General features: G+C 43.3%; 1 protein-coding gene across 1 annotated transcript in view; it reads right to left on the bottom strand.

The window, feature by feature from the left end:
• astn2 (astrotactin 2) overlaps positions 1–21153 on the bottom strand; it is a gene marked incomplete at both ends in the record, with an annotated part of 261038 nt that overhangs the window by 214839 nt on the left and 25046 nt on the right. Inside the window, one exon of the mRNA XM_084442591.1 lies at positions 1859–2046. Within this exon, the coding sequence (XP_084298717.1) occupies positions 1859–2046 (188 nt within the window). The remainder of the gene's footprint in view (positions 1–1858; positions 2047–21153) is intronic.

Here is a 21153-nt window from a genome sequence, read left to right on the forward strand (position 1 = left end):
TCATGTGCCATTTTCAGCGAGGGGAGCACCAATATTGGCTCTGCCTTTCTAACTCGGAACAGAGGAACGTGAGAAGTGCGGAGGTGGTAAAGCATATCAGCGCAGGCGAGTAGCATGGATGGATGAGACAGCAGTTCACCTGGGAACAAAGAGTCCTCAAGTGAAAATACAGAGAGAGGAGAGAGGGTTAGAGAGAGAAGGAGAGAGGGTTAGAGAGAGAAGGAGAGAGGGTTAGAGAGAGAAGGAGAGAGGGTTAGAGAGAGGAGGAGAGAGGGTTAGAGAGAGAAGGAGAGAGGGTTAGAGAGAGAGGGAGAGAGGGTTAGAGAGAGAAGGAGAGAGGGTTAGAGAGAGAAGGAGAGAGGGTTAGAGAGAGAAGGAGAGAGGGTTAGAGAGAGAAGGAGAGAGGGTTAGAGAGAGAAGGAGAGAGGGTTAGAGAGAGAAGGAGAGAGGGTTAGAGAGAGAGGAGAGAGGGTTAGAGAGAGAAGGAGAGAGGGTTAGAGAGAGAAGGAGAGAGGGTTAGAGAGAGAAGGAGAGAGGGTTAGAGAGAGAAGGAGAGAGGGTTAGAGAGAGAAGGAGAGAGGGTTAGAGAGAGAAGGAGAGAGGGTTAGAGAGAGAAGGAGAGAGGGTTAGAGAGAGAAGGAGAGAGGGTTAGAGAGAGAAGGAGAGAGGGTTAGAGAGAGAAGGAGAGAGGGTAAGAGAGAGAAGGAGAGAGGGTTAGAGAGAGAAGGAGAGAGGGTTAGAGAGAGAAGGAGAGAGGGTTAGAGAGAGAAGGAGAGAGGGTTAGAGAGAGAAGGAGAGAGGGTTGGAGAGAGAAGGAGAGAGGGTTAGAGAGAGGAGAGAGGGTTAGAGAGAGAAGGAGAGAGGGTTAGAGAGAAGGAGAGAGGGTTAGAGAGAGAAGGAGAGAGGGTTAGAGAGAGGAGAGAGGGTTAGAGAGAGAGGAGAGAGGGTGAGAGAGAGAAGGAGAGAGGGTTAGAGAGAGAAGGAGAGAGGGTTAGAGAGAGAAGGAGAGAGGGTGAGAGAGAGAAGGAGAGAGGGTTAGAGAGAGAAGGAGAGAGGGTTAGAGAGAGAAGGAGAGAGGGTTAGAGAGAGAAGGAGAGAGGGTTAGAGAGAGAAGGAGAGAGGGTTAGAGAGAGAAGGAGAGAGGATTAGAGAGAGAAGGAGAGAGGGTTAGAGAGAGAGAAGGAGAGAGGGTTAGAGAGAGAAGGAGAGAGGGTAAGAGAGAGAAGGAGAGAGGGTTAGAGAGAGAGGAGAGAGGGTTAGAGAGAGAAGGAGAGAGGGTTAGAGAGAGAAGGAGAGTGGGTTAGAGAGAGAAGGAGAGAGGGTAAGAGAGAGAAGGAGAGAGGGTTAGAGAGAGGAGAGAGGGTTAGAGAGAGGAGGAGAGAGGGTTAGAGAGAGGAGAGAGGGTTAGAGAGAGAAGGAGAGAGGGTTAGAGAGAGAAGGAGAGAGTTGTGTGGGGGGGTGAACTGTGAAGATATCAGAGTAGAGAAGTGGTATGTGGAGAGACTTGAGATGTGTCAGGAGGACACGAGGGGGGTGAAGAGAGGGCTGTGCGAAATAGAGAAGACTTTATTGAGAAACGATAAGAGAGAGAGAGAGAGAGAAGGGGAGGAGAGGTCTGGGAAGGAAGTAAAGAAAGTGCAGTGTAACAAACAGAGGCCCAGAGAGAGAAACCTAATATTGACATGAATAGGACTTTGCGGCCTTGTGAGAGGGCATCAATAGGGGGTTTGTGGGAAGGTGTATAATAAGCTGATAGAAGAGAGGGGTGTGTGTGTGAGTGTGTGTGTGTGTGTGTGTGTGTGTGTGTGTGTGTGTGTGTGTGTGTGTGTCTGCGTAAACTCTTGCGTGTATGTCTTACCATGACGGAGATGTGCAGCAGGTGCATGTGTTCATGGAGGACGTGGGCGGGCTCGCGGGCCGTGGGCTGGGTGGTCTGGGTCAGCTGCTCCGAGCTGCTCATGGACACATGGAAGTACAGTGTCCCGTTCTCCAGCCACTGCTGCTTCCAGTGCACCTGGGAGATGTCTGCCCCCGTGCCTGACATCTCTGGAGAGAGGGAGAGAAAGGGAGAGAGAGGAGAGAGAGATTTAGTGAGATCCACTGAAGCTATAAGCAATTGACATTCTGACCATCTTTTGTGTGTTAGAGATGCACAGATGGAGTTTGAGCCAAATCCGCATGCATTCATCAATCATCCACCCGCCACCCACACGACGTAATTATCTTCTAAAATGTACAGACCCGCACCCGCACCGCCAAACATTAAGTTATTGTATTTACATTTAAATGATGTCCAGCCGTTTGTTCTCATTTGCTTTTCATATAGGCGCATTTTCTTGACTTAAACAATTTAAAGATTACAGGCTCGCTTTCGCTGGATCTGGGTTGACGAAGTGGTCGAGGGTATTGTCAAGCTGCTGGCAGGTCTCGCGCTTTCTCGCAGCTGTTATAATATAATTGATATAGTTATAGTAGTTATTAAATACAAATATACCTGACAAATCCACCCGCAATCCACCCGAAATTAATCACAATGTTGATTTTTATTGGCCCACCCACCCACGGATGTCGCGGATATATACGCAATCTAATCTCTAGCGCGCGTGTGTGTATGTGTGTGTGTGTGTGTATGTGTGTGTGTGCGTGTGTGTGTGTGTGTGTGTGTGGCATGCAGTTCTCAGTTATTGTTTACCCAGACAATGCACACTGTCCCTGTAGAATAGGCCAATAGTTCAGGGGTGAGACTAAAGTTTGTAATAAGTGAGCATTACTATTCAGGTGAAGTGCCTCCTCTCCCTCCAGGTCAAGTCTCTGCCGCTCCCAGACAACAACACTCTACAAGAGTCAGGACCTGCTTTGGACATGAGACTGCTGTGTTATCAGACCAGACAATAGAGTAAAGGGCTTTTGAGATACCATACACTCCTTTTATTTACACCCTTGATAAATATGAGCAAAAACAGTATAAAATAAAATACTGTGTATTTGCTAAATAAAATGCAATAATAATAATAATCATAATAATAATAATAACTAATGCTCAATAATATTTGTAAATGAGAAATCCCTTCCAGGAAATACCTGGATCTGGATTATTCACACCCCTAACAATTCTTTTTAAATGGTTTCTGTTTCCCTAGGGTATAAAAGAGATCTACAGAGATGGCTACACAAAACTCCATAAAAAGTTGAACATACCGCTTTCCACTGTGGCTAACCTGCTACTGTAGGTAGAGGACACAAGTCTATCTAACATGTTGTGAGACGGATGGTTCAAGAGGCAAAAAGAAGTCCAAGGGGCACAGTTCAAGATCAATCAATCAATCAATCAAAGCTTTATTTGTATAGCGCATTTCATACCCAGAGGCAACACAATGCGCTTTACAGAGAACAAGGGAGGTGGGCATACGACCCACCCCTACATATTCCAGAGGGAAGCAGAAAAACAGTAATCACCCGGGGGCCAGATAAGTGAGCTGTAAAAGTTCTTCCCTGACCCCTCTCTCCAAAACAACCTGGCATCTTGAGGTTACAAGGTGTGAGACCTACATGACAATGGCCTTTATAGCAGAGTTACACGATGGAAGCCTCTTTTAAAGACAATTCACCAAAAAAGGTGTTTTGAACTGGCCAAACTATATCTGAACTAATCTGTCTGTGACTGTGTCTTGTGGTCAGATAAAATGGGTGTGAATATTTGTGATTCTTGATTTTTTTTTTTTGGGGGGGGGAGGTTATGGTGGCTATGTATTATATATAAAGTATAATATTATTAAATAATATAATTTGTCTGTTCATTACTTATCGTTTATTGTATATAATCTATTTTGTTCATCTTCATCAAGGGTGTGAATGAAAGATCAAGGGTGTTTATGAATGAGGAGTCTGTATGTATTGCATAGCTTAACAGTTCCAACTGCATACTGTATGCACTGTACAATGATGATGTTGTGTCTGTCTTTAATACAAAATTAATAGCTGCAAAGCTCACATAATTAAAACCACTTGGTCATTAACATGCCGAGGGCATAATAAACGCATACATTAAAACGTTTATGTACATTATTTTTGCCTGGAGACTGAAAAATCAGTAGTGTCTTCAGAAATGGGCGAAAGACACTGGGTATGGCATTACTTTGCTATCTATCAACAACCGTTCCATTTTGCTGTCGATACCCTTTGAGAAATGGCTGCCTCACTGCGCCCCATCCTCTCCCTATCTCCACAAATCATCAAGCGTCCTGTAAACCTAATGAATACATTAGCGCCGCCCTGCTCCCTACATTACCATAAAGAACTATGACAACAGAGAGGAGCAGTCCAGGGAGAAGGAAAGGGAGAAGGGGGAACACAAACAGAGACATAACCTTGAAAAATGTAAACAAAGCGTAGTCCGATTGGCTTCACAAGGTACAGGGGTGAAAAATAACACAAAAAAATGCAGAGGACAAAAAGCTAATTTGCCCCGATATGGATCACAGCGCAGGACGTTGATGATATCGACCACGGGGGAGGGGTTCCAGTCTGCGATGGACTCTGAAAGCTGTGTGCTGGATACAGTATTTGTCACCGGGTGGGTGACAAGGTCAGGAAGAAAGGCTGGCGGCAGGTCTGGGATCAGCGGCAGGCATACCGGATGAATGATGAGTTTCAGTGAGACAGCCATTAACCTGCTGACTCAGGGTCAGTGGGCACAGTAGGATGGAGATGGTGTTCGGTCAGCTCTGCCCGTCAGTGGCACTGCCTCAGTGACTGCCCCTCTAGTGCAGCGCATGGCGGGCGTGCAAGGGGATATACCGCACTGACTTGACACTCCTGTCTAACTACACACTGGTTGTGAAAGGAACAGTAAATATTGTATGACAAAGTAACAAATTCATGACCTCCGACCAGCGACGGCGCAGAGCGAAAGGTAATGTTTTCGCTGGCGTGTGTGGGTGGTGCACGCATGCGTGCGTTTGTCTGTTAGCACAATTACACAAAAACTACAGGACCGATTTTCACAAAACTCAGTGGAAGGGTGCAGTCTGGTCCAACTAAGAATCCACTTTGGAGCGGATTCGAATCACAAACACGGCCGGCCATTCACCTCTATTCATTTTTTGAACCAGGATTACAGAAAAACTATTTGATCAATTTTCATCAACTGTAGCATGGACCATTTCACAACCCCTTACATTTTGGAGCGGAGAAGAATCACGGGTCAGGTCCACGAGCCGACCAAACCCGGCCCAGACGGCAATTCACCTCCAGTCATTTTTTGAACCAGGATTACACAAAAACTACCAGACTGCTTTCCATGAAACTCGGTGGATGGGTGTAGCACGGGCCAATTTACAACCCATTCAATTTTGGCGAGCACAGAGCCACAAAATGCATTCAGGGGCGGAGGTCTGTGCTCTCTGAGCACCATTTCTAGTTCTGAACAAGACACTGTGACACACAGATTCATGAATTTATAACAGCCTCCTGGTGGGACTATTAGGCGGAAAACATTCTCAAAAACCTCCAAATACTATACCTGGTTCAGCATCTTTCTCACTCGTAAACGGACAGCGGAGCAAAAGTTTTGCTGACTGTCACCTACTGTATAGGGTGATAAAAATGTCGAGCTGTGAAATTCTGGAGCCACCGTCCAGTGCAAATCCCTGTGTTTAATCTGTGCTAGCTCAAATTTGGAGAGGGTGGGGGTGTTGACCTTGACTGAGGTTGGTCTGCTGTTTGCCAGACTAACAAGGCAGTGGGTCTCATACGCGGGAAGCCGCCATTTTGTATCTTTCCCATTAACGTAGAGGGACTGAGATGGGACCAGATAAGACCAGCAACAGCTTGTCAAACACTATCTACCAATAGACTGGGTGAGTTCCTCTCTAGCCCAGAATAGAGTGCTTTTAGCAGGGTAAACGATTGAATCCAGAGGCCAAAAATAGACTCGTAAAAGTTCAACTGCACAGCATTTACGGTGTCAACTGTTAATTTCATGAGGACATTCAGGAGGACAGAAAGGTTTGTGTATCCCTGCCCCTGGTGTTGTGAGTGCTGTCAATGGGAAAAAGCAAGACATTAGCAGAATACAGCATTACTGCCGCAGGTCCTGTTTGTAATTCATTAAGCGGAATACCATTAACGGAACACTGGCCTTGTGAGAGAGAGAGAGAGAGAGAGAGAGGGAGAGAGAGGGAGTGTGTGTGTGTGTGTGTGTGTGTGTGTGTGTGTGTGCGTGCGTGCGAATGCCTGAGCGCATGTGTGCATACGTGTGAAGTCTGCGAGTCTTGTGTGCATGCATCCTGTGTGTGTACTGGTCCTGTGTGTGCATCGTTTTCTCTACATATGTCCCTTGTGTGAGCGGGTACATGGGCTCGAAGCATATGTGCTGTCAAGCAAGGGCAACAACAGCTGTCCATCCAGTAGAGAGCAAGCACAACCTGGGACAGAAGCTGCCCTAGGAGCTACATACTGACTAGTCTTTATGCTAAGAGTACAAGTTGAAAGGCTAAAATGTCACAAGACCAATAAGCTCTAGTTTTGACCATGGACTAACAAGTCCAACAGGCCAAGTCACAAATGTTAGGAGTAATTGAATGTTAGTACTGTACATAATCTGGAAGAAAAAAAAAGTTAAGGAAAACTAGGTAACACTTTATATTAAGGTCCTCTTATTAAGAATTACTTAATAGGTAATACGGTTCTCATAAGAGGTTTATTAACTTTAGTATTTTGCAGCTACCGGATCTAAAGTGAGAACAGTGCCTTTTTAAAGGTGGGGTAGGTAGTTTGATGTCAACAAGGCATCCGATTGGTCATCTTTTTCCAAAGAACCCGCCCCTCCCTCTTGTCAATCATGATGTAGTCCCTCCCTCCAAACATGACTGGTAGGTGTGGCGAGATAGAGACCCCGATTGGTCAATACATTCGGGCGCGGTGCATTATTTGAATCCAAAATACAGAGGCAGCGGTAAACACAAAGATCCAAGTTTATTCTCAGAGCACTTCTGTTACTGATAGCTGAAAGGATATTATGCCAATTTTTACCAAATAAAGCCAAAAGCAACCTACCTATCCCACCTTTAAGGTTAATAAGCCCTTGCACTTGTGACTCTTCCAACTCACCAGTGCTACTTTGGATGCCCCCTTTTTTATGCAGTGTTTTGGCAATGCAGCCAGACATTATTTATACTAGTGGAGTGAGTTTATACATTTCAACTGGGTTGCACTCACCCCCTTAAACTCACTCCATATACTCTATACTATAGCTAGCTTTTTGGTGGCGCAGCTTTTTGGTGGCGCAGCTGGCGTGGAATGTTTTTTTTGCAGGAGACCCGGGTCTATTAAAATTACCTTAATATTTTGACCAAGTTAAGACATTTTTGACAACAAATTGCACTGTAAAATGATGATTGGGAGACAAGCCCTGCTGGCTTTGTTAAGTTCTCCCTTCATCTGTTAACGTGTGAACCCATTAAGCTCACAGAGCAGAGGGGACGGGCTTGTTTGGACTCAGCCCAAAGCCTGGATAAAGCCTTGCTATTCTTGGCTCAGGCATCCGTAGGTACTCCAGATGTCCCTGAGTGAAATATATTGAACGTTTGCTGTCAGCACAACACTCATTACCGATGGCACGTGCCTCACTCTCCGTAGCCAATCGACAGGCTCGGTGAAGGCGTTAAAGTGCTTGTGTGATATCATATTTTGCTGTTTGGTTTTGGTTTTGTCTCTAAGTGTTGGGTGGCCTTGTTTGGGGGCATGGGGTAGAAAATGGAATGCCTACAAGGTCCTTAATGGAGAGAGCTTTTTTTCACAGACACAAAAAAACAGGTCTATTTCAATGGCATTGCACAAGCTCCATTGTCATTTTGAGAAAATTGCTGGAATGGAATGATACCCGCACTCTCGTACAGTATGCTCCAAACTAAGCTTTATTTTCGATGTTTCAAGCATCTGCTCTTCGTCAGCTCAAATTGCAAACAATTTGTGTCCCACCCACATATATACATGTATATAAACACCCACAGGTCGCGTCAGCACTAGTGGGTGGGCTTACACAATAATCAATCATCAATCAACCATGGGCCCAATAGTGGGAGGACTCACACAGAAATAATAATCATGTTACAATTCATAATCACACAGATATACTAATCATACCGTGTCTTGTGTAAAAACATGATTAGTAATACAAGTTGAATAGATTGACAAAGTCACGTGACATATGGTGAGACATGTAGGCTAGCATCTGGAACTATATATGTAAGGGATAATGAACTCGGGGCGGGTGTTTGTGCTGTTTAAATGACCGATGCGGAGGTAGTGAATTTACCTCCGCGAAGGTCATTTTCCCGCTTATGCAACGGCCTTTCAACAGAAAACATAATTCTGAGAACAAAATACATCTATTGCTCATATTAGCTTTGAAAAGTTGATAATTCATGGTTAGAGTTATACAATTTCCATAGCAACCAGTAACTTTTATAGTCCCTCTCCACCCAAATCTAACGTTATGACGTTATCACTCGTCTAGACCCAGGAAGCAGGGCAACATATCAATGTTTACAGTTTGCTGTGCAACATATCAATCGTCCAGTTGTGAAATCTAGTTGCGAACTAACTATTTATGATAGCCAGACACCTCATTGTCCCCAAATCCAAACTTAAATTATCTTAAACTTAAACCTAAATATCCCTTACATATATATATATATATACACACTGCTCAAAGAAATTAAGGGAACGCCAGTCATCAATCATCATGGCAGATCTCCATGAACAAAATAACCTTGTTGAAAATCTTTATTGATTACATTGTGCAATTCGCCGAGAACAAAATAACGGTCAATGAAAACCAAAATCATTAACCCATTGAGAGCTGGATGTGATTAAAGTCGCACTGAAATGAAAAAAGCATTCTGTCCCATTTTGGTTCACATAATTGGTCATAGTGTTCACCTATTCAACGATGTATGCCCAAAAAATTACAAAATTCTACTTTTGTTGTAATCTTATATCAAAGTATATAATTTCTTACTTCCTGGAAAACGGTAGGTCACGTGCAATGACGACAACAGGTACCTTAGATTTTAGGCCAATAATCTCACGACATCCACCCGTCAATCAACGCTATCCTTCTATCGAATCTGTCTAAAGTTCTTAAAACCCGTCCACTTGTCAATGTTCTAATCAAATTCCACTAAACGCATGTCCCACCATCATAGCTTGTTTGCGTCGGAAATACGTCAAAACTACGGAAGTTAGATGATCTCCAACGTCCGTTTCTGTGCAACTTTGTGTGAGGTAGTGTTCCCTTAAATTTTTTGAGCAGTATACACATATATATATATATATAGCAAATGGTGGATAGGTAAGTCCTCATTCCTGAGGTGAAAATTGCTGGACCCATAGAAAAACCATAAAACACTGTTCCGTTCTCCATCCAAATGTTCACTGTGCAATTTATTATGCGTGTATTATCTGACAATAGATACTACAGAGAGTGAGTAGTCTAGTGAGCTATAAAGATGCCTGTTCTTCCCCTGGTGAATCACAGTTATTGAAGATCTTGAAGAAACGAGGAACACTGAGGTTACCATGTTCTTCATGTCTATTTTCCATACGCAGTGATCATTACAGTCAATAGATGCCATGGGGCTGCCCTCCCTATTGCTTTTCTCTGTGCTTTGTTATTGATGGAGCTGAACTTTAGCTCGATCAGTGTTCATGAAAGCAGAAGAAGAGTCTACTTTTATGTCATATAAGATGGGTGACGCCATTAAAGTGACAACAGCAGATGTAGCTGGGGTTTTGATGAATGCTAATGGCGGTTTTATCCTCAGTCTATTTCTGTGTATAGAACAATCCACATGCAGTCCATATTATGATGTACTGTAGCTAGCTATATTATTTTAAAGGGTAAGTCCATACAAGCATACTGACGGATAGACAGGCAGACTGAAAGACAGGCAGGCAGACAGACACATGCAAAAACAATATGCACACAGTGAGATAAAAAAGCAGATTGTCTACAAACATACTACAAAACGATGCACTCGCTTACACTCGCACACCCACACGCGCGCATGCACTGCCAAAAGGTCTCTCTCATCAGTTTAAAGGTGATCAGAGGCGCACGGAGACAGTGGCTGTGTGGGCTTGACAGCAGTGACAGTCTGTCAGCTCGGTAACAAGTCGGTGTCATCCTCGCTTACCCTGATGAAAGCCGGGACCCCGAAGGCCCTTTGCAGCCTCATCATTACCCGTGAACGCCCTGCCTGCCAGCCTCCCTCCCGTGCTGCCCGCCCGCCACCAGGGCCCTGCCCTGCCTGTCACGCCGGTCGTCAACACCATGTGCAGTTGAATATTCAATAATTCACATTGGGGAGATAATGATAGACTCCCATGACCTTTTTAGATGGTGCTAAATATAAATAGAGCCGGCGACAGAGGAAGTGTCACTCACTTTGCCCATCAGAGCTGTCATCTAGCTAGCATACTACTTACTATGGAGGATTTTGGCAGCCCTCCATGAATGCCTAACTCTGAAACTTTGTGCTTGGAAGAGAGAAAACAATTGATCTAACTAGCTGAGCCTTGAAACACAATAACATTTCATTAAGGTGGACGGAAAAAGCTCACAGGAAATACATCTTTGATTAGACGTCTGAATGAGTGGAATGTCACATCTTTCATTCATAAAATGCCAATTGCGCCATTACCATTTCCAAATGAGTTGACATGAGATATGGAATATTTAGGCAAATATGCAACATTAGCCTGGCAAATACAATTTGCAAGCACGACTTCGCTTTGAAATTAAACACTTGGCGACCCAATGTCAGCGTAATGTCTTATTACACACACTAATGAAATAGTTGGCATTCACTGACATAAAAGGCCATGACAAATGCACACAATTAAAAATGCATTGGGAGGAGAAGGTGTGGAGCGTGGTTCCAGGGAATTGTAATGGGCTCATTTGCCCACCCTGGCACAGAAAGGTGATGTGATGTGAGAGGAGACATGAGACCAAAATGCCTCTGGACACAACTAGATAGACCTACAACCAATCAGAGCAACGAAATGTGGGTTAGTCATCGTATCAAGTGGGTACAGTCATCATATCAAACCCCCCCCATATTAGATAAACGGTTGTGAGTGTCCCGGTCGAGAACAGACCTGGTGAAAATCGGTCTGAATGGGAGCGTTACCAGACTGATCTATGGAGTGAAACAGAACTTGCGCGCGTTCTTGCAGGCGCGTCAGTTGTGACGCGCGTTTGTAGACGCTGAATTAAAAAAAACTATTTTCAACTTTTGAGCGTCAGACGCGAGAAGCACCATTTCGTCATCGTCATATTTGGCCCAGGCGTTTCAAGCGTTCAAGCGCCTTTGAAGCGTCCGCGTTTCTAGCGTCTTTTCCAGGTGTGATCGCCCCCTAATGTCTGTGAAAACGCTTTAGTGACAGTTAATGTAATACATGTCCTTGTTGACTGCGGCCAAACACAGATCCTATGGGAATGGGGTGGCTATGGGAAACACTGCATAAAAAAGGGGGCATCCGAAGGACAATGTGGGCTAGAGGATGCATGTTTAGCAAGAAAAGTAGGCGTCTTCTATTGTGCTGCCTGCTAGTTTTAGTTCAAAGTTTGACAGCTGTCCCGACTCCCTTAGCCTAGGGATATGAAGAAAAAAAAAAAAAAAAGGAGGAATGAATCTGTTTTGACTCACAAAATTCAGTGAGTCGGTACAGCCCTATATCAGATAATGACAGATTTCTTAAAGCGTTGTTTATTTTTAGCAGTCTAAGCCCACGAGAAATAAATATCCTTTGAATTTTTCATTGTGATATGTAAAACAATAATAATAATACCACTATAGCACCCGAATGTAAAGGATACATCCCTTATAATATCACACATGATCTTTATCCAGAGATTTACCTATTCCTATATACCCACTCAGGCAGTCAAAGACATCATCTGAAGTGCCCTCATTCCACTCACCAAACAAGGGCCCAGTCCCAATGTCCACCCTTATGAACTCACAGACTTGGAGGCGTGTTCCCGCTAAGTGCGTGAGGGTTTAGGGCTGTCCTCAAATTGTCAAGTGCATGAGGGTTCAAGGGGAAGTTGAGCCCTTTATGCCTCCTTACCGTAAGTCTGCACTTCTCCAGACTGCCTCAGGGAAGTACCCACAGTTCAAATTGTTGTGACGTGAAACACAGAGTTACCTGAAGAACGGACAATAAACAAGCACGGACAGATCAACCAACCCTAACGTTCATGTTACAAAACAAAATACGTGTTCGTGTTTTCAGCTGGACTTGCTTATCTGCAGAAGTACAGTAGCCTTATGATTATTTTTGTTTCAATATTTTGACGTATAGGTTATCAACCCTATGGGTTTGTAAAATATGATTTGTTTGAAAATATGTAGGCTATGATTATAAATGACAGATTTCTGTTGCCATAAATCATATGATTCCCCAGTTAAAAGCTGCATGACATCAATCATTCATCTCGGGGCAGTGTTCTTTAATTGAGATTTCCAACATGAATATGGAAAGAGTTGTGAGGTGCAGAAATGTGTGTCGTCATTCGACTCTTTTTGAATATTTTTGGATTCATCACAAACAAGAATCACAGGCAGTAATGTAGTGAGCTTAGGACCACAAAATGAAATGATTTCAACAGATCGAACAGAAATGTTTTGAGGGTAACACAGAGGGTTGTGAGAATGTAAAGGGGATTTGACTCAGCCCACAATTAATTTACATGTAGGCCTACAAGAAAAAAATAATGTAAAATTGAAACGTGAAATAAAAATTCCCAAACCCACAATAGGAAGAAATGTTTTGGCATCAATATAATGTCATGTCACAAGTGCTGTCCCATTCCTTTTTATAACATTTCGAGCCCTTGCCCTCTAGCACTCAAGCACTTTACCAGGTGACATCTATAAGCATGTGAGGGTTCAAGGCTTGAGGGTTTATGGGGGGGCATTGGGGAGTGTTGGACAGGTGACGGCTGTCTTTGCAACTGCCCGACTCACTATTAGTCAGCACAGTGTGATCCAATTCTGCCAGCTCATCACTTTGCATCCCACTGGATGACCTGGTTGTGACCTCAACAACCCCCCACACACAACCACACCCATATCCACCCACCTACCCACCCACACACACACACCTCTTCACATCTGACATGCCTCCAGATGATTTTTAAAAAAGCGTAATCATTTTAGCAATGCACTGCTGCACCAGTGCACAGAACGCAATACTGGCAGAGAATGTCTCAAAGATGTTTGGCTTGAATACTCTGTCCGCATGATGTCAGGGAACCAGTTTGCAGCATCTAACTTGTGTGTTCCTGATAGTTACTAATGAGTAAAAACCGACATCCAGTTTTATTAATATAAACAACCAATCAGAATCGTTTCTGGTTAGTCAGGGTTTTTCCCTCCGAGGGCTCTGAAAGGAACAGAGTTGATGTGTTACCTGTTAGAGCCAGTGTGACTCGAGCTCTTCCCCGATGCCCACGTACCACACCACACTCAGACTGAGTTCAGTCACTCGGCCAGGCTGGACCAGACATCTCTGGGCAGAAACCAATCCCATCGGAGAAACAACCTCGCATGGGCTCACCGCATTAGGGAGAAAGTGACTATGAGGCTACCTATACAAGTCAGGCAGTAAACATAGAGAGAAAAAGTCTATAGTGAAAGTATTTGCAGTGTAGAGGGAACATACATGAATGCATGTCTGGGGCCTTTGCTGTACTGGAAGACATTGCAAAGGTCAAATGGTCAGAGATGTTTTCCTACTATGACAAAGCTTGGCTGCTCAGTAAAAACATGGGATGAATTGCAATATATATTAAATCATACACATGTAGCCATATAAACATGGTTAGAAATTGCCTCTACTGTATCTTTTCCATTAACTGACACAATTACTGGAAAGGGCTATAGAGAAGAAGTCGCCCATGAATTATACAAGGGCAAGTGTTTGTTTTACGGTGGGACCGCTCGCCTTTGGGAGTTTGCTGTCACAGAGTACACAGAGTAAACAAATAGCCTCGCTATCTCAGACGCGCTAGCACCATGGACACCGGGGTGTATCTTCTGCTCAGGCACACACACACTCATGGCCTCTCTCTCTCGCTTTCTATCTCTCCCTCTCTCTTTCCCAGACCAAGGTCACCTCTGTTTAACGTCACATAATAAGCACTTTAACAATGCTGAAGAAAATGCATTGCAGACCTAATGAGAGCTAGAGTCCAAAACTTTATTCTGCAAGGAAATTAAGATCATTAGTACTAAAAAAAAACAATGGCGCTCTAAATTATACGGTGGATCTATAAATGGTTTGTCTCATGCTAGCCGGGATTAGTGGGGCAATCTGCCAAAAAAAGAGGGGGGAGGATAATGTATTTAAAGTGACACATTAACAGGATAAACAGTCTCCCTATCTGCAGAGTACATAGACTTTTTCTAAAACACTCCAATCCCATTAAGCATTGTGATTAGGCCATTTCTTTGCTCTCGTGTTTTTGTCGGTCCACAGTGCCAAGGTGGTAAGGCGAAGTGTTGGCGTAATCATAGGCACATTAATAATTACTAATCCTTTGTTCTGGGCTCAACAAATCATAACCCAGGTCAAATAACCCCCCCCCCCCTCCCCCCCAGCCCTCCTTCCCACTGATCTCGTTAAGAAGGAGGAAGCTGTGAGCTGAAAGGTACTGCGCTAACAAAGGCCCGCTTTGAGAACTTTTCATTTTCTCAACTCAACCCAACTTTATTTATAGAGCGCTTTAAAAACAACCACGGCTGCAAGAAAGTGCTGTACATGAGTAATCATAAATACAGCAGCGACTGAAAAGGCTCTATCCCCCCTGAGCTTCCGCTTTGACCTCGGTACCTCCAGGAGCAGCTGACCTCTGAGCTTTGACCTCGGTACCTCCAGCAGCAGCTGGTCAGCTGACCGGAGGCACCGGGCAGGAGGATGAGGATGGAGCATGAGCATTTTCAAACCTTCATTTATACTCGTAAAGCACTGATGTTTCCCTCATTTACAGTGTTGACGAGTTCACACAAATACACAAATAACAACAGAACAAATACAATAATAATAATAATAATAATAATAATAATAATAATTAAAAACAGTTACAGGTCGAAGTACATATGTCAACAACCATGGATTTAAACTCTGCGACTAAAGGTAGTACCTCAAGCAAAGAGTCTGTTGTAAAGTATTCCAGGTATAAGGAGCATCATGGATAAAAGTAGCTCTACCAAGTTCAGAATGCACTCGAGGAACCCTGAGAAGAAACCGATCATTAGATCAGGTCTGGTAGGTACCAGGGCTCCAGTCCAACAGAGACAAGATTTATGATGGAAGGTTACAAATAATGGCTTTGAAAATAAGCAAATACCAGTGATAGTTACACTTTAAAGAGATAGGAGACCAGCCTACCTTATCATAAAGAACACGGTGGTGGGTGTCATAACTATCACCTGTAATAAATCTTAGGGCAGAATGGTAGACAGAGTCTAGGTGTTTCAGGGTAGTCACAGAAACATGTCTATAGATTGTGTCACCATAGTCTAATACTGAATAAGATATTATGATAAGAAGACAGCTTGAACAATTCTCTTCCTGCTGAACATAATCGTGACATTTGGTTGATTGTCACAATGATGTCCGGTAGACTGGCAGCTAGCAAACAATAGGTTGCAGTACTTTGCCACCATCCCCTGGCTAGCTAACTCTTGCTTGCACGCTCAGCTTGAAATGAGCATAAATTCATATATATGAATATATATGAACATCATATATCAAGATCATATATGTAGTACAGGCCAGGCCTATTAACACTTAGTTATTTACGGACAACACTTAGCCTAATGCTACTTGCTGCCTCAGTCAAATATCAATCAATCAATCAATCAAAGCTTTATTTGTATAGCGCATTTCATACCCAGAGGCAACACAATGCGCTTTACAGAGAACAAGGGAGGTGGGCATACGACCCACTCTCTACATATTCCAGAGGGAAGCAAAAAAACAGTAATTCACTGTTATCAAAATATGTGTAGATATCCAAATAAGCCAGTGCGTATTGGTCTACTTACTTCCCCACCTAAAGGGAAGTGCATAAGGCACTGAAATGTGTGCAGAACTATCAGAAGAACAGCTGTACTGTTCCCATCAGCCTGTGCCAGACTGGCCTGGTCTTACCAGTCAGGGGATGTAAATATGCCATATCAGCATTCACACCAACAGATTCAGTTGCCGAAGCCAGTAGCCAGGAACATTTAAGCTAGGCTAGTGATAGTACGACCACCGTATATCCTGTATGATGATCCTGCAGCCCTGTTTGGAGAGCATCTGTTTCCCAGAGAGAGGACCATATGGTACCCCAAGGGGGCGACAGAAAAGGTGTGAGGACCTGTGCTTTCTGCCCAAAACAGTACGTGCACACATGCACACGATGCACGAACACACGCATGTAAGCATGCACCGACACACACTCCGACACACACCAACACACACACACACACACACAAACTTCAATTTGCCCCACACAAGTGCATGTATGTGTGAATGTAAGAAATGTCTCATATTCTCAGCTCAGATATATACAGTATTTCTAATTTCCTCTTTAATTACATTAATTTATGCCAATTCAGATCCGACTACTGTTTTTCCAATTAAATGATGTAATCAGGTCTGAATGAGACAACGAGCATATCAGAGCAGATTAATCTAAATCATACAGGATATTAAATAGAATCAAGGCAACCATGCTGTATCATTCTATTTCTTTATAGATAACACTGATTCCCTACATACAAAAGCCCATCAGCAAAGGTTTTTAATTCAGAAACTTAAGGGGTTTGGCGTTAGCCAGGATATCTTAGAGAGGGTTTATATCAACCTTGTTGAGACCATCCTTGTTATGGTTTGGTTATCTCAATGCAAGGAGCAAGGCTAAATTGGCCATTATAGTTCATGCAGCTGGCAATTTAATAGGCCAGAAACAGTGGGATGCGCTATACGAATCAGCTGTATGCAGGAAGGCTCGTATTATAGTTCACGATCTGGGCCACCTTCTCCACACACACTTTCTAGGTCGTGTTCAGACGAGCTCTCCATCAGCGCTTCTAGTCTTACTGATCCCCCGTACATCTGGCAAGCTTGCCGGTACTTTCTACTTGTTGCTATTTTCTCACTCACCCTTGGTGACCCCTCATACAGATGCTTGTTGGTAACATGCTCATTCTTGTTGATGTTGAGTAATGCATGCAGCATTCTGGTGTGGCACCCATCTAGGGACTTCTGCAGGGTGGGATTCAGGGTCCAGCACTCACAGCCATGTAGGAGAACGGACTCTACCGTTGCGTAGAACGAGCTGAACTTGATTTGTCGGGGGAGGTTGGAGTTCCTACTGCGATCCAGACCCAGCAACACTACGTAACAGATGTATACTGTATGTACTGTACTTCTACCTGTAATGTATACTTGTCTATGTATTATTGTGGAATGTGAGTGAGTATGCTGATTGATATGTTCTCTTATTGTACCCTGTAATGACACCAACAACTTTCCAACCTGGGTAGCTAGACTGGACCAAGCCACTATTCTCTAGTTTGATCCATAAATCCTGGACAGTGTCTATTGAGATTCTGCAGAAGAGAGAGCCCCAAGTACCAATAAATTCAATTTAATACCTTGAGAAGTAATTTCCCCCAGTCAATAAAAGGAGATGGTGAATATCTATTAAACTTATGTTATTGTCTGGTTATAAGTGCCCGGAAACTATAAGAGAGGTAAGAAGTACAGTTCACAATTCAGAAGCAGTGGAAAGCGGATCAGATCTGAAGTTAAGGGGGGACGGTCCTAGAGGGTCATTCAGTTACGGCATTATACTTTCCCATTAGGACCTGATTACAGCCTGGAAACTGGTGGTAGGGCATACTGTCTTAGCGGCTGTAATGGAATCTATCAGGACATTAACATCAGGGGGACAATTAAAAGCAAAGTATTGAATCTGTGATAGTGGATTGGATTGAATAGGTCTTAAATATGAATTAGAACGAACGTCTCTCGGAATGAGAAACAGGCGAATGAAACCCAATGGTCAGACCATTGTAGTATTTGTTGGATGATACAATGGGATATAAACTCCTCAAAAAAAAGTTCTGAACATTATTTCGGTTGATTATTCCACTTTACTAATACCAATTGGTATTGTATTTTATATTGTTGTAAAGTCTGATTAGTCACCTTTACAATGAGGTACAACTTGTACGGATTATGTATTCAAGGAATGGGCAACATAGCTATACGTGTGGGTAGTGCCCCAAAAAATGTGCCAAAATCCCCTGCAATATTATTCTGTTGGTATTCACTCTTGTTTTGAGTTGCTTGGTGGATTGGATGACTGCACTCTCCCACAGTAATAAGGAAAAAAACAACACATGTTGTTTTGGCAATTTTTACACTTCATTCATTTTACACTGTCAGGGACTTCAGTAGCGTGTGGAAGATCCATACGCAGCCAACAGAAGAATATTGAGGGGATTTTGGCACATTTGGGGGCGCTACCCACACGCTTAGCTGTGTTGCTCATTCCACGAATGCATGATCCTTACAAGTTGTACCTTGTTGTAAAGGTGACTAATCAGGTGTTCCAACGATATGAAATACAATACCAATTGGTATTACTAAAAAGGGGAGGAGTAATCGACCAAAATAACATTTCCGAACTTTTTTGGAGGAGTTTATATTATATTACATTGAATCTTTTGATTTAACTGCAAATGGTCAGACATTCACAAAGCAAGAACAGTAGAACTGCATCTATTCCCGTTGCCACAACGCAAGCAAAAAAACGGACTTATTTGCGGGACAATTTAGTAGTCATTTGTGTGGTTTTCTGGATTTCCAGAATTAAAAGAAAGTTCTCATCTTCCACTTTTCACTCAGTTTAGAGCTCCAGGAGTTATACTGTACTAAGCACATCAAATGAATAACACTTAAAACATCTCGTATTCATATTTTGAAGAAAAGATCATATTTCCAGTACTTCATTGCCACAAATGAACAAATCATGGGTGACGGGGGACACAACATGTCACTTGTTGACTAAAACTGACTACAGCGCTACTTTTGTGTGATTGAAGTGTCACTTTACACATCTCCCCGCTTTGACTCACCCACCTTTGTCACATTGAGATGTTTACTGTAAAAGAACTGCTGAAAAATATTCAGCATTCAGTCATTCAAGACAGATCAATTTACCAAGACAGATCTGAAGGGTTAGACATTCATTGTTGACGTCTGCATACCAAGGAGGACTGTGATTGTCTCTCAGTTTCTCTCTGTCAATATCTGAATATCTCATTCTCTCTGTCCCTGTGTCTTAAGGCCCAGTCATACTCACGCTAGCGCGAGCTACGCTAGCTACGCAAGGCTATATGCAAGGTGACGTTGACACGTCCTTGCGTAGCAACGTGTCATGCCCAAAAATTGTACCTTTACACAAGCATGAAAAGCGAAGCGATAGGGGCGCTGGTGCAAGGCAGCGACCCCCGTGCACTCAGAGAGTGTCAAGTTACTTGCGTAGCGCCCGCGTTCACAGCTGCGTCATCGTAGCTTGCGCAGAGTATGAATCAGGCCTTATTCAAGTCCACTCTCCCTACCTCGCTCTCTTTCTCTCTGCGTATGACCTGCATACTTCGTTAGCATGATCAAGTGTGTGCAATAGTAGGTGGCTTTGAAGCGCAAACATCTGCCCACACCAACTCAAACAGCCGACCGTGATACAGCAGGCCTAAATTATCCAGCCTATGCTGATTGTTAGGAGTTAATTAATTTCCGCTGCTGTGGCCGGCTCTCGCATGATTAATGACGGGGATGCCATTTGCGTGCTGAGCCAGGCCCTCTGTCAAGGGATATAAATCAGCAGTGCACTGTACTCTGTCACAACCTCGCCCTGTCCAACATGCTCCCCTTGGATGCTACTGTGACCTAGGATGACTTGTAGAGGGACGTGCGTGATGCTGAGTTGAGTCATTCATTTAATCACTTTCACATGTTCCCATATCTGTGTACTTAGTGCGCAATGCAAGATTCATGTTTTTACTATTCTGAACAGGATGCTGGATATGCGTATTAGAAAATGAAGAAATGAACCGGGCTTATGGAGTATATATTTATAGCAGTGTGTACATTACATATACATACATCCATAAGTGTGGGAGCAGCAAATAGTTATCCAACTCGTGTTTCATGTAGTCATTAAGGAACAAATGTTATAGCTTCATATTCATACTCATATCAACCTCATATTAAATCAGACGACTCCATACCGTATGCTTTCCCATGTGATAAAACAATGCAATTTTAGATATTTGGAAATATAAGATGAGCCAACCTGAGCCTAAGCTATCACAACTCCTTATGCTGGGTTTGCTCATCAACCCTACGTTTTCTCCCCAACGTCCACCTCCCAGATAAATAAGTGAATAACAATAAAAGGATTAAAACCTATAACGACGTTCTTTTTTTTCTTTTTAGATAAATAAGTAGACTCAGAATCATCTTTTTTATTTGGGTTAAGAGGCTTATGTTGAGTATCCGTGGCCAGCCTCAGTATCACTCAGTACGGTATAAGCTTCACCCAGTGCAGGAAAGCTGGCTGAGACAAACAGAACAATGAAATGAAAAGTAAAAGAACATCAAGAAAATATATGATGTTATATGATGTGGAAAAAACATATATACTGTAAACACAGTCCACAAACAGAATCTGAATTCACTGTTGATCTTGAACGTACTCTAGCATTGAGGTTCATCCAATGATTCTAGGGTTGGCGGTTCGAATCCCGGCTCCTCCTGACAACATGTCCTTCGACAAGACACTGAACCCCAAATTACTCCCAATGAGCAGGCTAGCACCTTGCATTACAACTGCCATCATTGGCGTTTGTATCTGTGTGTGAATGGGTGAATGATAGGCAGGGGAGTCATGCAGCCCAAAAAACCGAGGGGGCACGAGATAATGAAGCGCACGCGCAGTGCTTGCCAGGCGTTATAAGCGCGTGCAGCTCGAGCACAATTTTAGTGTTTTTTTGTGCATTTTGCAGTTTAAAATCA

This window comes from Borostomias antarcticus (genome assembly GCF_949987555.1).
Source record: "Borostomias antarcticus genome assembly, chromosome: 8".
In the NCBI taxonomy this organism is placed as follows: domain Eukaryota; kingdom Metazoa; phylum Chordata; class Actinopteri; order Stomiiformes; family Stomiidae; genus Borostomias; species Borostomias antarcticus.